Source organism: Lontra canadensis, unplaced genomic scaffold (assembly GCF_010015895.1).
Source record: "Lontra canadensis isolate GAN:19392208 unplaced genomic scaffold, GSC_riverotter_1.0 scaffold169, whole genome shotgun sequence".
NCBI classification, from domain to species: Eukaryota; Metazoa; Chordata; class Mammalia; order Carnivora; family Mustelidae; genus Lontra; species Lontra canadensis.
In genome coordinates, this window is record NW_022631163.1 from 2,020,873 (window position 1) to 2,038,399 (window position 17,527).

The following is a 17,527-nucleotide window of genomic DNA, read 5'->3' on the forward strand; positions in this document are numbered from 1 at the left end:
CCCAGGCCACACATGGTGGCTGCCTGGAGCTGATCTCAGGGAATCCCTTAAACCTGTCGTTCCCACCTTCAGCTGGTCCCACCTTTAGCCAGAGCTTCTGGGAGGCCCCCACCTCCCTGTTCCCAAAGCCTCCCTGTTCTTCCAGGATCACCTGGCTTTCCAGGAGCATTGAGGTGTCCCTGGAGATCCAGGCTCTAATCCTAAAGGCTGGGTGACCTGACCCTGGTCTTCCTGGTGCCACAGAACCACCCCACAGAGATACACTGTGGTGATTCCTGAGGGTCCTCCCCACTTGGGCCTCTCTTTCCCAGGAGGACTGTTTTCTGCAGCACTTATGTCTGCCCCTGTCCCCACTCCTGGTCTGGTCTCAGGGGAGCCTTACCCCAGCTGGGAGTGGGGGAGGGGTCTGGGCAGCCACTAGGGAAAGGAGAGGGCAGGAGGTTCTTTAGGGACTAGGAGCTCCTCTATTTTACCCCAGCAACAGACACACAGACCCAAAGCAGTGCTCAGACTTCTATTGGAGACTCTGTCTCCCCTGGGTCCAATTTCCAGCCTACATGCGTCTTCTGGATTATACTCCTGGTGGAGTGGCTGGGCAGGGCACAGAGGAGGGGTCTGGCATCCTGTCCTGAGAAGGGACCTTGGTGAGCTTTGTGGCAGTAGCAGTGGCTGGGAAAGAGTGGTCATTCCCTGTGTGGGGGTGCACGTGAACTTGGGTCCAACAGGACACAGGGCCTGTCCTGTGGTGAGCAGCCATGAGGCCAAGCTCCTGAGAAGACAGTCCTCTCTTGGGGTGGTGGGAGGTCACGGTGGAACACCTTTCTCACATTGGCTTTGCACCCCTTGCCTGGCACTGTGCACTCTCAGCCTGTTCCTCCAAGGGGAGCTGGGCCCCTAGCCCCTCAGAGGGAGGATCCCCTGAGAAAATCCTGTGGGGTCACGAGCACAGTGAGTGTGGGGAGCAGGAGAGTGGAACAGGGGCCTGGGGCTGGGGGGCTGGGGTGGCCTAATCATCCTTGTCCTTGGCCCCATGCTTGAGGATGCGGGTAAACTCCACGTAGTTGAAGTTGCCTTTCTTATCAATGGGTGCCTCTCGGTACATCTCATCCACTTCTTCATCTGTGAAGCGGTCTCCCATGGTGGTGAGTAGCTCCCGAAGGTGGTCCTCGTGGATAAAACCTGGGGGCGGGGCCAGGGCCCATGAGATAGGGACTCAGGCTGGGACATCCCTCACACCCTCCCCCTGTGGTCCGACAGCAGTCCTTGCAGTGAGTCTCTGGCTAGTTCAACTCTTCAGGGCCCCAGAGGGAGGGGTTCTGCGGTGTTTCAGTGGGGTCCTTGGGCCTGTGAGTGTGCGGGCTGGATATGTCTTACTTTGACCTGAGCCCTAGAGTTCCACTGCCCGAGTTTGCATGCTCATCCCCTTTCTTGGCTGTGTGACCATAGGCAAGTTATTTAACCTCTCTGTGCCTGTTTGATCTGGAAAATAGAGATGAAAATATGCCACCCTGGTAGGGGACCATGAAGGTGGTCAGGAAGATGTTCTGATTGGGCCTGTGGGCACTGAGAAACTTCTGAAATTGGTGCCAGGGTCACTCTGGCCTGTCTCTGGGACAGACCAGCTGTGGGACAGAAGTCCTTTGTGAGGTCTGAGGATGGGGGCTGGTTTTTGCACCTTACTGGCCAGAAGGGCCTGGAATGATTTGGTTTCTGGAGGGGGTCTAAAATGGGGGCATTGTGCTGGGCCAACAGGTAAACGTGGGAAGCCTTGGTGGATATGGGCTGTTGTGGTCTAGCGTCTGGGGGAAGGGAACAAGGACACATCTTAGTTTTTCTAGTTGCAGCGATGGAAATCCCAACAGATGGGGGATTTCTGTTCTGGCTTTTGGGGACAGGGGCCCTGAAGTCCCAGCGCAGCCCCACTTGCATCCTTGGGGACGCCTTGGGTAAAATACTCAGCCCCAGCCCTGTCCAGGCCTCCAGCAGGAGGCTGCTGACCTGAGGCCTCCTCATCGAAGCAGGCGAAGGCATTTCGGATCACGTCCTCAGGGTCTGTGCCGTTCAGCTTCTCCCCAAACATGGTGAGAAACATGGTGAAGTTGATGGGCCCCGGGGCCTCACTCATCATGCCCTCAAGGTACTCGTCGGTGGGGTTCTTCCCTGTGGCAAGTGGGACATTCCTGCTGTTACTACACTGTCCCCTCCCTCCTCCCTGCCCCATCCCTTCCTGGCCTGTGAGAATCCCACAGGCAGGAGACGATAAGCTCTGTAAACTGTAGAGCGTCTGGCCAGCGTTCTGACTGCTCCCTCCCACGGGCTCTCCAGGCTGCTTTGACCAGTTAAGGCCTCTGGTCCTGATATCCATGCCCTCCGGGGTGTGAGGGCTGCCGCGTACTGACTGCCTGCGGCATCTGCGGCCCCGTCTGCCTGTCTGCGTTAACTTTCGCCATGCTGCGAGGTCACTGCAATGCCCCAGTCACATCTGTGTTGCAGGATAGCTGGGAGATTTAAGACACTCGTGCTGCTCTTGCTTGTTAACTGGGGTTGATGTTCCTACCAGAAGGCCACGCCTGACCTGCGGCCCCACCAACAAGAGCTACAAACGGGAATGAAAGTTTTTCTGGATGGAAGCCCAGGGTCCCACGTCAGCCCCCCAACTCAGGGTTGCCCAGTCCTCCCACTGGACTTCCTGGGCGTGTACATGAGGGCCTTGGTCACCATTGCACAGGAAGGGAAATGGGCAGAGTAGGGTGGCCCCACTGTGAGGGGCAGGGCCAGGGACTCCCTCAGGCCTGTCTGGCCTCAGTGCTTGGGGCTTGACGAGCACAGGCTGCTTCCTCTTTTGCCAGAGGCTTCTCTCTCCCAGCCAGTGTCTCATCTGGTTGAAGGGTCTGCCAGAAACTGGGGGTCGGGGTGGTATCTGTGATGAGCACAGGGGAGGGATATGGGGGTAGGCCCACAGACTGGGGGTGGGGTTCCCCATCTGAGCAGGTTCCTGAGCCCTTTCAGCTCTAAGATTCTGATTCTAGGGAAGTGGCCGGAGTCAGAGAGGCTCTAAGGACCTGGTATGAGTGACTTCTAACCGAGGGAGGCACTCTGGCCTCCCCTCCAGCCTCAGTTCTCCATCTGCACAATGGAAGGTCTGTGCAGTTCCAACTTTCTTTAGTCACTCATCCTTTTCTTTAAATGAAGTGGAACCAGGCAGCCCAACCACAAATCTGCCTGAGGCAGTCTGGCTCCGGAGTGAGCCTGTCTGGGTTCAGATCCAGTGCCCAACTGCTCCACGCCTCAGTTTACCTATCTGTTAAATGGAGAAAGTACGGGCATCTGCTTGCCAGGGTAGGTACCACATGTCCCTACATGGAAAGGACTCTATATGCGATGAGCAGCCCACTGCCTGTTCCAGTTGCAACCCTCGCGGGACCCACTTAGACCCCAGCCACCCCATCCCTGCTCACCCAGTGAGGCCAGCATGTCATGCAAGTCTTCCTTGTCGATGAAGCCATCTCGGTTTTGGTCAATCATGTTGAAGGCCTCCTTAAACTCTTGGATCTGGGACTGGTCAAACATCGCGAAGACATTCGATGTGGCCCTCTGTGGCCGCTTCTTGGTGGTTTTGGCCTTGGCCCGCTTACTGGACATCTTGGCTTCAGGTGGGTGGGGCTTCCCTGCAGGAAGTGGGTGTGGGGGGAAGAGCCTAGAGCCCTGGGCCAGGGGATCTTCCTGCCTACTTAAAGCCTGGCTTTCAGTGCCTGGACCTGGCATTCAAGGCCTCCCATAGGCTTGGGGCTCCTGTCACCCAGCTCATCACAAAAGCAGACAGGCGTGGGCTCTGCGATCATAAACAACTTCTCTACCTCTCTGAATGAGTTTCCTCATCTGGGAATGGGGACATGAGGAATGCCCAGCAGCAGGGAATAATTCGTGCCCGAGAAGCCCCTGGAATGGTGCCAGGCACAAAGTAAGCTATTTTTGCTGTGGCTGTTTGGGTAAGACACTTAGGATTGGATTCTGTGCCAACCTGTCCTCGCTTTCTCTCTTTTAATTCTTTATAGCATTTACACTGTCCATCTCTCTCCCTCCAACTGAGAAGGTGGGCTGAAAAGTGGGAGGCTGTGAGGTTTCTGCCAGCTCCCTCTGCCCCCAGCAGCAAGGAGCTGGATCAGTGGCCCTGCATTCCTGACATTCTTGTCATCTCCTCCTCCTGCTCCCTCCTCCCCATCCCTCTGTGTTCCAGGCTCTGGATGTTCTAGAAGGCATATGCTCTGGGCAGTCTCCCCTCCCCCAACCTGCCCACATTTAACTAGCACCGTACTTTAGGTGGGTGATAGACCTGATTTGTTCTCACTCTGCCATGCTTATAGGGGCATGAGGCTCCCCTGGGCTGGGAGACCCAGCTTCTTGTCACCCTTGTCTAGATCTGGCCTCCTAGCTTCCAGCCAGTCTCTCCCAACCTATAGAGACCCAGACCTGAACCACCTGTCATTTCACCTTGAAGCCCTTGAAAGTTCCTGGAACAAGTAGGCCCCTGAGCCTAGCATTCAGGACCCTGTGTGAACCCCTCCGACCTTTTGCTCTGACTGACCATGGTACCCTTCACTGTGTTCCTCTAGCTGCCTGTGATTCTGCCATGCTGGACCTCTGGATATTTCCCAGACAACCCCAGACTTTCCTTCTTGGTCACCCCCACCCCGAACACCCTTCCTTTTCCAGCCTAGTTCTTGAGACACCCCCTTGGGGAGCAGTTCCCACACCCTTGCTCTGACAGTAAGGACTTAGAGGTCTTTCTCTCCCTCCCCTGATTTACCAACAGGCTAATAGATGGTTGTTTAATGAATGGCTGTGAGGGCAACTACAGCCAGGTTATTGCCCCCACTGCACAGATGGGGAAACTGAGGCCCAGCAAGGTGCTCTTTCCCTGAACCTGTTATGGCCTGTGAGGACTCTTCCCCTGAAGACATAGAGCTGTATTCCCTTCAGCTGGGGCAGTTGTGCGTGTGGCTGAGGCCCCAGGACTACTGTCCCCCTTTCTCCTCTGCCCTTGGTTGAGGGCTTCCAGGAAGCCTCTGCCTGTTTTTAGCCCTGAATGTTGCCAGGCCTTTATCCCATGACTCTGTTCCAGTCATTCTCAGACTGTGGTCTTTGAGCTCTTAAACCCTGAGCAGGGATCCTGGCCAGTCCCGACCCTTCCCCAGGGCCACACCTGCCTGTAGGCATGACACACGGGCTGCTGTGTGCCTCTGGCCTGACACACCTGGCCCTGGGTGATTCTCATGTGGCTCGGGGTGGGTAGACAAAAGCCCTTCTCACCTGACCTGGGTCGGTGTGGGATGGTGGCATCAGCAGGGGTTTTGTGCTTTGAGGGCCTCAGTCCTTCCCTGAGCCTGTTGTTCACTGGGAACTTGGACTCATGGCACTGACGGAAGGCAGCCAAGAAGTAGTCCGTGGCCATGAGAGGCTGTGATGGTTATCATCACTATTGCCAACCCCATCCTGTCTGCACAGCTCTGGGGCAGACACAGCCTGGAGAACAGAGGAAGCTGCAGCCGGAAGCAGGAATGGCTAGGACCTCACCCACTGCTGGGATACTGGCTAGGCTCTTCTGTCTTCATGGCCTCCCCCTTCCCCACCCTCTTTGATCCCAAAGCCATATGGTGGCTGAAAGCACTGAACTTCAGGATTTGTCCATCCCAGCAGTCCGGGAAGCGGGGTGAGGGCACTCCCTCCCCCACCTGACTGTGCAGTTTAAGAAGTGATGCCCAAGAAGGGAAGTGGCATGCCCACGAGAGGGATAGAGAGCAACAGCTTGGGCTAGGCTTGGGTCAGTGGGTGGTAATGGCCAGCCCTTGGCACCCCTGATGCCTGAACACAGAAACACACATCCTGAGAGGCTTGTGGTGGGCCTGCTGCAGTTGAGGGCTCTCTGTGACCAGAGGCAGCTTCCAGGCTTGGTCGAGAAAAAGGGGTCAGAGGCAGGCTAGGTCCTTAGCCCTAGAGCCATCCCCTCCTGCTCCTGGAGGTCCTAGACACTAGGGATCAGATATAACTAGTGTTTGGCTGCAACTAGGTGCCACCTCCCCCCTTCTGGTGTTTGAAATCCCCCCATAACAGCAAAGACAAGGCCTGTGTCCCCCCATTATCTCGTCCCTATGGCTGGTAGTGCCCGATGCCTTGCTAGTAAAATCACCTTCTCTGTGGCTGAGTTATCTGACTCATTCCTCAGGGCAGCTGCAGGGCTGGAGAGGGGGGAGTAGAGAGTCCGGGGTCCCCCAGCCCAGGTCCCTGTGCAGCCCCCAGAGCCCTTGGCAGACCCTCTCCACCCAACAGGCTTATTTGGGCGGATGTTGGAGTGCGTAGAACCCCCAAGTGCACGCACACAGCGTCGGGGTGTGTGGAGGGACGGATTTTCTCCCGTCTCCATCCCTCTCTTCTGCCCCAGGAGTTCTGGAGGAGTCTCCAGTAGCCTTACATGGCTCCGTTTCCAGTCTGACACACATGGTTTTACTGGGGCAGGGAACACCGACGACCACATCCCCCCTCCCCTCCTTCTGGACCCCCCAGAGCTCTGGGTTTGGCTCTGAAACTCCATAATAAAGGGGCAGGGCCCGGCAGAGTTACCTCGCCAAAGGACCAGTGGCTCCCGCAGCCTGGAACCGTTTCCCTGCTGCCAGAGTCCCCGTCTGCCCCGCAACTCGCAGCCCCAGCCCTATGAGGGCTGCCCTCGCTGAGCCCCTCGGGCGTCCCTGTCTGTGGGGCCGTCACACCGCCTCGTCTAGCTCCCCCGCGGCCGCGACTCCCACCTGGTGTGGAGAAGGAGCTCTCTCGATGTGCGGAGCCGGTGCGGGGCGGCGGGCTGTCGGTCCGCTCCGGGCTCAGTGGGAGGGGCGGCACGGGCCTTACAAGGCAGAAGAATGCGCGCGGCGGGGCGGGGCGGGCTGTACGCTGGCGCAGCCTTATTTGGCCTTGACCCACTGGCTGGCGGCGGGGGCGTCTTCCCTGAGTAGGCAGGGGAGGTGATGCGGAGCAACTCTGGGACCGCTCGCTCTTGATTGTTAGGGGAGGGGGATTTATCTGGGCTGCCCCTTCCTCCGAGTGAGGCAGGCAGAACACCTAGGGGCATTCTCCAGTTCTCAGGCCCTCCCCCCATCTTTCCCCCAGAGGCCTCCACTGACTGGCCCATTCCCCTGGGAGGGCTTTCTTCCATTAGGCCAAGTATGGCTTTTTTCATCAGTCCAAAAGAAGGCATGTCAGATGGCTCCGCCATCCTCATGTGAAGGGTCATTCAGGTCCCTGCTGGTGTGGGGGCTCACGTGGGGCTTCGGTAGGAGGACTATGCTAGGGACAGCCCACCTTGGCCAGATCACTGTCCTTTCCTGCTGGTGTCAGTTTCCCATAAAATGGGAGGGTGATGGTGAAGATTCAGGAAAAAAGAGTGGCCAGAAAGAGCCAAGTAGCACCCTGGGGGCCAGTGAGAGGGGCAGGGGCTGGGGGAGCCTGGGGCCTCCTCAGGGTGGCAGCACCCCTTACCCACTCTTGTTGGCATTAGTCAGAAGAGGGAGTCAGAGAGGACAGACCCCCTCCCCCCACTCCCCCATTCTGCATCAGGTCCTGTCCATCACTTTGACCCTTGAAGGAACACCCTACCCACCTGGACTCCAGGCAGGCTTCCCTGTCCCTCCCCCACCCCCAGCCCACTGTGGAGCAGTGCAGACCTTCCAACACCCAGTTACTTACTCTTGTCAATACGAACTGACATCTTAGGTGCGGGGCACTGTGTTGGGCGCTGGGGAAACAGCATTGCACTAAAGTAGTCACCCCGGGGAAGCAGTTTTTGTGAGGGAACTGTGATGAAGGAGTAGCTCCATGGCTTGGAGAGAGAAATGAGTTCCTTGAAGGAGAATAAAGCAGAGTTACTAAAGAGAGAGAGGAGGGTGCCTCCTGTGACATTGGGACAACCAGAAGTCATGCCCAGGGAGTGTTTGAGGCAGGTAGGGAGAGTTTGCCAACTCCTGGTCTAGGAGCAGCCAGAGGGGAGTGTGACTGGGGAGAAGGTTGGGAGATGAGCTCTAAGAAGCAGTGGGGACGTAGCCCGGGGCGCCTTGTAGGCCACCATGAGACATCAGAGTTCTGAGCAGAAGGATGGCATGGTGTGGCTTATGTATTAACTGAATCCCTCTGGGTGAGACCAGAGAGGAGCTTTCCAGCAAGTGTTCAGACTAGTGTGATAGCAGGGGGGCGGGCGAGAAGGGGGTGGGGTTCTGGAAATATTCTGAAGTTGCATCCAATAGGATTTGCACATGGATTGGAATGTGTGTGAAAGAACAGAGTTGAGGTTGACTCCAAGGGTTTTGGTGTGAGTGGTGGGAGAGGGAGAGCTGCCACTTTCTAACATGGGTCTACTATGGAAGGAGTAGGTTTGAAGTGAGATCAGAGCTCTGTTTTGGACCTGTTAATTTTTTTTTTAAAAACAGTTAACTTTGAAATAATTTCAGACTTTGTATGGTACCTATGCCTTTATTCTAAGAGTTCATCCATACTCTCCAATTGTTAACATTTGGCTTTATTATATCCTCTTCTGTGTGTTTATGTGTATGTGTGGATATCTTGCCCCTGCCAACATCATTTGAGAGTAACTTGCATTCTTTATTACCTTTTTACCTGGAAATACTTCAGTAAGTATCTCCTGAAAAGGAGATTCTTTTCCAAATCCATAGTGCATTTGTCAAAATCAGAAACATTTTAACATTGATTTAATACTGTTACCTAATTTACAATCTATATTCAAATTTTGTCAGTGATCCCAATAATGTCCTTTACAGGAATTTTTTTCTGGTCCACCAGTCAATCTAAAGTTATCATGTTTCTTTAATTTGTGTGTGTGTGTGTGGAGGGGGTGTAAAAAAAAAAAGCAACAACAAAACAAAAAAATTACCATTTAAGCATTTGAAATCTGTAGTTGGGGGGGCAGTAAGCACATTTCCATTGTTGTGCAGCCATCACCACAACCCAGGCGGCCTTCAATTGATTTTTGTGTATTGATCTTACTTCCAGGAACATTACTGAACTCATTTATTAACTAATAGTTTATTTATGTATATTTTAAGATTTTCTATATGAAAGATCATGTTATCTGCCAATAGAGATAGTTTAACTTCTTTCTTCTCAATCTGGGTTTCTTTTTTTAAAAAAAGATTTTATTTATTTATTTGACAGATCACAAGTAGGCAGAGAGGCAGGCAGAGAGCGAGGAGAGAGGAGGAAGCAGGCTCCCTGCTTAGCAGAGAGCCTGATGCGGGGCTCGATCCTAGGACCCTGGGATCATGACCTGAGCTGAAGGCAGAGGCTTTAACCCACTGAACCACCTGGGCACCCCTCAATCTGGGTTTCATTCATTCATTCATTCTGTTGCCTGGGCAACATTGCCCTCCAGTACATCAAATAGAAGTAGTAAAAGCGGGGGCAACCTGGGTGGCTCAGTCAGTTGAATGTCTGAATCTTGATTTTGACTCAGGTCATGATCTCAGGGTTCTGGGATGGAGCCTCTTGTAGAGCCCCATGATGGTCCATGTTTAACGGGGAGTCTGCTTTGAGAGCCTCTCCCTCCTTCTCCGCCTGCGCTGCCTCCCCTCTCTCCGCCTCTCCCTCCCACCCCCCTCCCGCATTTGCTTGCTGTCTTACGCATTCCCTGTAATAAATAAATAAATAAATCTTAAAAAAAAAAAAAGTAGTAGTAAAAGCAGACACCCTTGTCTTGCTCCTGAACGTATGGCGAAAGCTCAGTCATTCAACCTTAAATATGATAGTAGCTGTGGGTTTTTCTTGGATGCCCTTTATCAGCTTAAAGAAGATCTATTCCTGGTTAAGTGTTTTTATTATGAAAGGATGTTGGGTTTTATCAAACACTTTTTTTTTTTTTTTTTTTTTTTTTTTTTTTTAAAAAGACACATTTATTCAGCGTCATGATCAGACTATTACATTTAGCAATCAACAGCATGGGTGCAAAAAAAAAATCTACATTAAAACCCTTTGTTGGAATGCTTTACACTTTCCACAGAACAGAAACTAAAATAACCTGTTATACAATTAGTCACAAATACAGTCCTCGAGTTTTTTTTGCCCATACACATGAGTATTGTCTAAAACATGTCTTCTTTGTAGCAGCTAGGCCCTGCCACCACTGTGCTTGGCTGAGTTCACAAATCTGTTGTAACCTGTAGCTTCCCTGTCACTTCTCTGGCTCTCCTCTCCTGCTAAGCTTTGTTTCCTGGCAGTAATTAAAACCTTCTGCCACTGCCGTAGCTGCTGCTGCTGCTGGAACCACCATAGCCACCTTGGTTTCGTGGTTTGGCGAAGTACTGGCCTCCACCACCATAAGGGCCAGAGCTTCTGCCTCCAAAATTGCCTCCTTTCATGGGTCCAAAATTTGAGGATTGATTGTTGTAATTGCCAAAATCATTATAGCTTCCGCCACCTCCAAAGTTGCTTCCATCATTACCAAATCCGTTATAGCCATCCCCACTGCCACCATATCCACCACCACCTCGACTGCCACCAAAGCCACCTCGACCACTGAAGTTTCCTCCGCGACCAAAGTTGTCATTCCCACCAAAACCACCTCCACGACCACCACCAAAGTTTCCAGAACCACTTCGACCTCTTTGGCTGGATGAAGCACTAGCCATCTCTTGCTTAGAGAGCGCTTTCCTTACTTCACAGTTGTGGCCATTCACAGTATGGTATTTTTGAATGACAATCTTGTCTACAGAATCATGGTCATCAAATGTTACAAAAGCAAAACCCCTCTTTTTGCCACTGCCTCGGTCAGTCATGATCTCAATCACTTCGATTTTCCCATACTGTTCGAAATAATCTCTTAGATGATGTTCTTCAGTGTCTTCTTTAATGCCACCAACAAAAATCTTTTTCACAGTTAAGTGGGCACCAGGTCTTTGAGAATCTTCTCTTGAGACAGCCCTCTTTGGTTCCACAACTCTTCCATCCACCTTGTGTGGCCTTGCATTCATGGCTGCATCCACCTCCTCCACAGTGGCATATGTGACAAACCCAAAGCCTCTGGAGCGCTTGGTGTTTGGGTCTCTCATTACCACACAGTCCGTAAGTGTTCCCCATTGCTCAAAATGGCTCCTCAGACTCTCATCGGTTGTTTCAAAGCTCAGACCTCCGATGAAGAGCTTCCGCAGCTGTTCAGGCTCTTTAGGAGACTCTGACTTAGACATGACGGCGGTGGGAGGGGAGACTTTAACGATGCTTACTCGGCGGCGTCCACGGGCAGAAAGGTTATCAAACACTTTTTATCCATCTATTGAGATGTCTTTAATCTCTCTCTTTTTTTTTTTAAGATTTTTTTTTATTTATTCGAGAGAAGGAGAGACAGAACACAGCAGGGGGTCAGAGGGAGGGGAAGAAGCAGACTCCATGCTGAGCCGGAAGCAGAAAGTGGGGCTCCCACCACCTGGAGATCATAACCTGAGCCAAAGGCAGACACTCAACCATCTGAGCCACCCAGGCACCCCTCTTTAATCTCTCTTAACATGGAACTGTTAATTAGCTTTTGTTTTTCAAGACATTGACATTTTTGGAGAGTCCAGGCCAGTTACATGGTCCTTCCTCATGATTAGCTTCAAGTTATGGATTTTTTAAAAAATTATTTATTTGAGAGAGAGAGAGTGCATGGACAGGTGGACGCATGAGCAGGGGGAGGGGCAGAGGGAGAGAGAGAGAGAGAGAGAGAGAGAGGATTGGCTGTCCAGCAGACTCCCTGCTGAGTGCAGAGCCCAACTCCAGGCTGGATCTCATAACCCTGAGATCATGACCTGAGCCAAAATCAAGAGTCTGATGCTCAACCAACTAAGCCACTCAGGCTCCCCTCAGGTGGTAGATTTTTGACAGGAATATCACAGAAATGATGTACCTTTCTCAGTGTGTCTCAACAGAAGACCTAGGACGTTATTTTTTTCCCTCACCATCAATAATAACTTCACCATCTTTTTAAGGTTGTATCTGCTGGGTTATCCATCAGGAAGTTATAATTTTCCCCTTTTTTAATCCGTATATCATGAGTAAGTAGTTTGTGGGGTGCTCCTTTGAGACCAAACATTCTGCTCCTCAGCAAACTTTCACCGACTTGTGACACCCACTGGTAATTTAGTTGTTGCTGGGACGGTTGCTTCGTGGTGACTTTCTGGCCCTTCTCACTTCCTTTTACTTCTGCTGGTTGGTGGACATGTTCATTTTGAGAGGTAGAGATGTGAGTGGGAAGTGTGGAGTTCAAGGAAATTGGGGTTGCAGAGTCAGATGTGGGAGTCATCTGTCAGTCTATGTAAGGTTGGAGCCATAGCATTTGAGGCACCCCAAAGGCCCATGTTTCCTGTTGGTCACAGGGCGTCACCAGGTTTGGGCTCTCTGCACACGTGCTAGAGATTAAACCCTGATGCTGGCTGGTCATTAGGGGACCATGGCCACCCCTGGATGCTGGAACTGGGGGCCCCTGTCTCATGGGAAGGTGGCTTCTGTAGGAGGAAAGGTCCCTGTTCCATTTAGAGCCTTTACTACTTAACGTGGTATTTGAGGCCCTTCCTGTGCAGCAGCAGTCTCACATTTCAGACTCTGCTTGCCTTTCTCGGCCTCAGCTTGGAGAACCCCTGTTCACCTTTCAGAGCCCAGCTCCAATATTGTCTTCTCTGTGAAGTCCCACCCCTCCTTCCCTCAGCAAGTTCACTCATTTAGGAAATAATACTTCCTTTTTTCCCCTAAACCTTTTGTTTTTATGTCATCTCTATACCTAATGTGGGGCTCGAACTTACCACCCCAAGATCAAGAGTCGCATGCTCCACAGGCTGAGCCAGCTGGGAACTAATAGTCTTGAAGCTCTCGTCTGTGCTAGGCACTGAGGCTGGTTGAAAAACTTACTTCCTATTCTCTGGGAGCCCACCATCTCCTTGTAGAGACAGATACTCACACAGAGCTGCACGGATAGGAGTATCACCACATCAGCGACCGCCAACAAAGACAGACAAGCCAAGTGGCTCTCGTGCTCCAAGTCCAGAGCAGGGGTTTTTGCCCCAGCCTGGCCTGGCCCGGCCCAGGGACTTTGGGAGCTAACCTGAGGGCTGAGGAAGGGTAACGTTACCTGCATTGGTGGGGAGCTATGCTCCCTGTGCCAGGCCTGAGGTGAAGCTAGGGTGGGATCCCATGGGAAGTGTAGTGGGAGAGCTGGGCAGGGCCTCTTGAGCCCAGGGGGGTAGGCTGGGTTTTCTTCTGCTGGCACCAGGCGGGCTGCAAAGGCTTCTGCACAGAGGGTGACTTCTGGAGCTAATGGAGTCAGGACTTCATAAACACCCTCTGGCTGCTGTGGGAGGTGCAGTGAGGCCCACATGGATTTTTCAGGTCAGCCAGATTCCAAAGCGCAGGGGACACAACTTCATTCTGTGTTTCTCTCAGAAACTCCACTCCCCCGAGGGCGCCTCAGTGGCTCAGGCCATTTATTCAGTGTCTGCCTTTGACTCAGGCTCCTTGCTCAGTGGGGAGCTGGCTTCTCCCTCTGCCTTTCACCCTGCTTGTTCTCTCCCACTCACTGCCTCTTCTCAAATAAATAAAATCTTTAAAAAAAGAAAGAAAGAAACTCCATTCCAGTGATGGTGGTGGGAACAACTTCTCCAATGGGCTGGAGGTCCACAGCAGCACTTTTACCTGTGCTGGCATCTACATGTTGCTGGCTGGCAGGCCACCTGGCAATGGCTTTGTCCTGCAGTCCTGGCCAGAAGGCCTCTGAACCCAGTGCTGCTCCTGGCTGCAGCCTGGCCTCCTCTCTCAGCTTAGGCCATGGGGTGGGGGAGATGCCAGGCTTGAGAACAACTAGGGACGCTGGGGCTCCTGCCCTAGGATGTGCCGCCCTGAGGGTGGTTCTCAGGGACCCAGGCTCAGTGCACAGGCTCAGGTTCCCTTTGCCTCTCCCCCAGCACCCCGCAGCCTGCAGTCTCTCCCTCCTGACTCCTTTCTGTCCCTTCAGAACCCAGCTTTGGAAATGCAGCTTCTCTGGGAAGCTGCTGTTGGTCTTTTCCTAAATAGTCAAATGCCTTCTTGATAGAAGTACAGAGAATGAGATATTATCTTAGTCATGTCCTGGCTCATACTGTTTTATACAAATCTAGTCATGAGAATACATACTTCTTGACCGTGCAACACTCTGCAAAATCCTTGGATACTTTTTTTAAAAAGATTTTATTTATTTATTTGTGAGAGACCGTGACAGAGATAGCGAGAGAGAGGACAAGCAAGGAGGAGACGGAGAAGCAGGCTCCCACTCAGCAGAGAGCCCCATGTGGGACCTGATCCCAGGACCTTGGGATCATGACCTGAGCCGAAGGCAGGCGCTTACCTGACCAAGCCATCCAGGTGACCCAAGATGCATGGATACTTAAAAGATGTCATGTCCCGAATGTCAGGTCTGGTTCAGTGAGACTACGAGACATCATAACTAAGAGCAGTGAGCGACCCTTGGGTGGATCCCGGGCGAATACAAAGGAAGAGCCAGAGAGGACATTATTGGGGACTTTGGAGTGTGGCTGTGCTTTCGTATTCATGTCTGGGCCTTGGCACTCTTCTGGGTAATGGGGTTGGGGGGGTGCTCATGGACCACTCCTTTTTTACGTTAGAGGGTGACAGTGGTATTGTGGTCATGCAGGAATGTCCTTATTCTCAGGCGGTGCCTGGTGTGTTTGGGGTGGAGTATGGTGTATGCAGCTAGCTCTCAGATGACTCGGGGAGAAGTGGGGCGTGTTTGGATAGGCCTGCAAGGGATGGTGCAAATATGGTCGTTGTTGACAGTTGCTGATTTTGGGTGAAGGACATGGTGTTCATTATCCTGTTCTTTCTTCACTGTGGCAGCAGCAGGGCTGGGATTGGAGGCCCCGATGCTGCATGTCACATGCTTCCTGCTCCCCGTGCTCCGCTGTAGGGAGTTTAGGATCCTTGCTGGAGACCCTGATCCAACTGCCAGGGCCACTCCCCTGCTGTGGCAGGAATACTCAGGCCCTGAGGGGTAGGCGTCCCCCCTTTTCCCCTGAGGCCTGTCAGGAATAGAGCTGGGCTGCTAGCTAGCTCGTGGCCCCCTCCAGCATTCACTCACCGCTCTGAGTGTCCGGCTCAGTGCCCAAGGCCACCTGCAACCTCTTCACTTACTCTTCTAGTCACCACTTCCCCTCAGGGCAGGGATAGGTCCAGGGGGTGCTCTGCTGCCCCGCTGTGCGCACCACTAACAGGATCCAGAGAGGAGGGCAGGAGGCTCTGAGCACAGGGGTCTGGCCTGAGGGAGGAGCGGAGCTCAGGAGGGACCAGGTGGAGCTGGGAGGCAGTTCTGTGCATCCCCTGAGCCCAAGGTCACTGCGTCTTAGCTGGGTGGTGGGACGAGGATGGAAACCAGGCATCTGCAGCCCAGCTTGGCCTGAAACTTGCTGAAAACCATGTTTGTATCACGGGGCATTACACTTGAACATCCTTCTGCCTGGAACGCACTCTCCCCAGACCTGCCATCCCCCAGAGCAGGTTGATACCCTTGGTGCCTCTGGACTGGAGCAGAGTGCTGCACCCCAGGCTGTGTGTGGGGCTGCTCTGTCGCTTCCTGCAGCCTCCTGGTGCTGCATCTTCTCTTCTGCTGCCTGCGGTAGACTTAAACTCACGTAGGCCTCATTCAGTGTCTTTCTCCTTCACCAGAGTGTGGTTCTGTGACCACCTGCCAGGCGCGGGGACGTTGGAGCAGGTGCTCGGGAGGTGTGTTGAGTGCACACAGCTATCAGGGGGAGGCCGCTGCTGAGGGGACAGAGAGAGTACTGGTCCTCGGTCTGCGGGGTGGGCCAGGGCAGCCCAGCTTGGCTTCCGTGGAGCAATGATGGGTTAAGTGCCTGTTTCTCACAGGAGGCAGGTTAAGGGGGATGTTACTCATTTGTAAGGTCAGGGAACCAAAGGCAGCTTTCTCGCCCAGGGTTGTGAGCCAGGTTGTGCCAGAGCTGGAATGACGGTTTACAAATAAGTCAGCCTGTCTCCAAAGAGCTGCTGTGTGGCAAGGGGTCTGGCTCAGTCTCCCGGGCTGTCCCCTCCACCCATCTCACCCCAGCCTGGCCCGGCCCGCTGTAAGAACACCATGAGCCCTTGGTACACGTTACCTCATTTATTCTCACAACATGCCTGTGAGGTAGGGAGGGGCAGGGACTGTCCCCATTTTACAGAGGAGGAAGTTGAGGCACACAGAGGTCAAGTGACTTGCCCAAGGTCACAGACGGCGGCCAGGCTGGAATGGGGCCCCAGAGCAGGCCCTCTGTTCACCCGGGGCCCCTGCAGCGAGTGCCGGACATGAGGACATCTCCAATGCCATCTTCATCTCCATGGTAGAGAGAGCAGCCCTCGTGTGCTGGGCCTCCCCCTATCCCCTCCTGCCCCCAACCTTGTAGGCCTGGGCCACTGCAGCTCAGGGCTGACGCCACCCTGGGAGTGGGGCTGGGCTGGGTTGGGGGTGGTGCAGGGTGGGAGAGAGAAGGATGATTGGGGTAAAAAAAAAAAAAAAGAATAGAAAATTCAGAGGCAGGGCAGATGGGCCCACGGCAGGGGGCAGGTGGGAGACCAAAAAAAAGGCCGCTTACACACAAGGTATATATTTTTACACACACTTGTACACACACCTAGATATAGTACATGTAAAAATATATGCTATTCACACACCCGCCTCCTGCCAGGTGCCCCGAGAGCCAGCGGCGGCGCTGGGGGGCATGGGTGAGCAGATGGGCGTTTGTTAAATATACACTCTAAGGTCTATGTGCATATGTACACATACATACAGACACAGCCGCCTGCCCCTCAGGTGCTGTACACAGGCTCGGCCAGGGACAGGCGACCCCTGGAAAATGGGGTCCCTCTCTTGAGTGTCCCCTGCAAGTCACTCTGAGTCAGACATTTTACTGAAGGAAGAGGGGGCTGGAGAGAAGAAAGAGGCGGGAGTCTGGAGTATGGTAACGGTGGCTTTTATCTCATTGTCCCCCACCAAAGCCCTGAACCCTCCTCCCCTTCTCGGAGAACCCCCCGTCCCCTGTGCCTGGGGCTGCTGCTGCAGGGCCAGCGCCTGTGTGTGCGCATGAGCAAGTGGGAGCGCTGGGGCAGGGGCGCGGGTCTGGCTCTCCAGGCTGGCAGCTGCACGCAGGGCCCAGAGTTGGCAAGCCGGCCGCCACGATGGTGGCCCCAGGGTGAGCTCTGAAGGGAGAGGAGATGAACAGAAGAATGAAAACTGCAAGGTCAGAGCAGGGTAGCGGGAAGAGGAGGAAGGACATGGCAGGTACCCAAGGCTGTCCTCGGACTGTCCTCGTCTTGTAAACAAGCTAGTGCGAGTTCTCGTGAGATAGAACAAGTAAAAAGACCGCAGTCTGGAGGCTGGGCCAGGAGGTGCCGAGGTCCGTCTACCTAGCCCACCGTGGCCAACCAGAGGGGAAAAAAAAGTTGAGAGTTTTGTGTTTCTGTTGAC

At 53.5% G+C, this 17,527-nt stretch overlaps 1 protein-coding gene across 1 annotated transcript; it reads right to left on the reverse strand.

Moving 5' to 3' along the window:
• Positions 1–946: 946 nt before the first annotated feature.
• On the reverse strand, positions 947–6,883 carry MYL9 (myosin light chain 9). Its single transcript, XM_032845745.1, has 4 exons — positions 6,801–6,883; positions 3,459–3,668; positions 1,999–2,160; positions 947–1,179 (listed from the first exon to the last, which is right to left on the reverse strand). Exons 2-4 carry the CDS (start codon positions 3,640–3,642, stop codon positions 1,007–1,009), a joined length of 519 nt encoding a protein of 172 aa, XP_032701636.1. The 5' UTR covers positions 3,643–3,668; positions 6,801–6,883; the 3' UTR covers positions 947–1,006.
• Positions 6,884–17,527: the final 10,644 nt, after the last annotated feature.

Coding starts and splice junctions, on each gene's coding strand:
- MYL9 (XM_032845745.1), bottom strand. CDS start 3,642: ATGTCCAGTAAGCGGGCCAAGGCCAAAACCACCAAGAAGCGGCCACAG. Junction 2,161..3,458: donor TGACATGCTGGCCTCACTGG/GTGAGCAGGGAT, acceptor CACTTGCCACAG/GGAAGAACCCCACCGACGAG. Junction 1,180..1,998: donor CTTCGATGAGGAGGCCTCAG/GTCAGCAGCCTC, acceptor CCCCGCCCCCAG/GTTTTATCCACGAGGACCAC.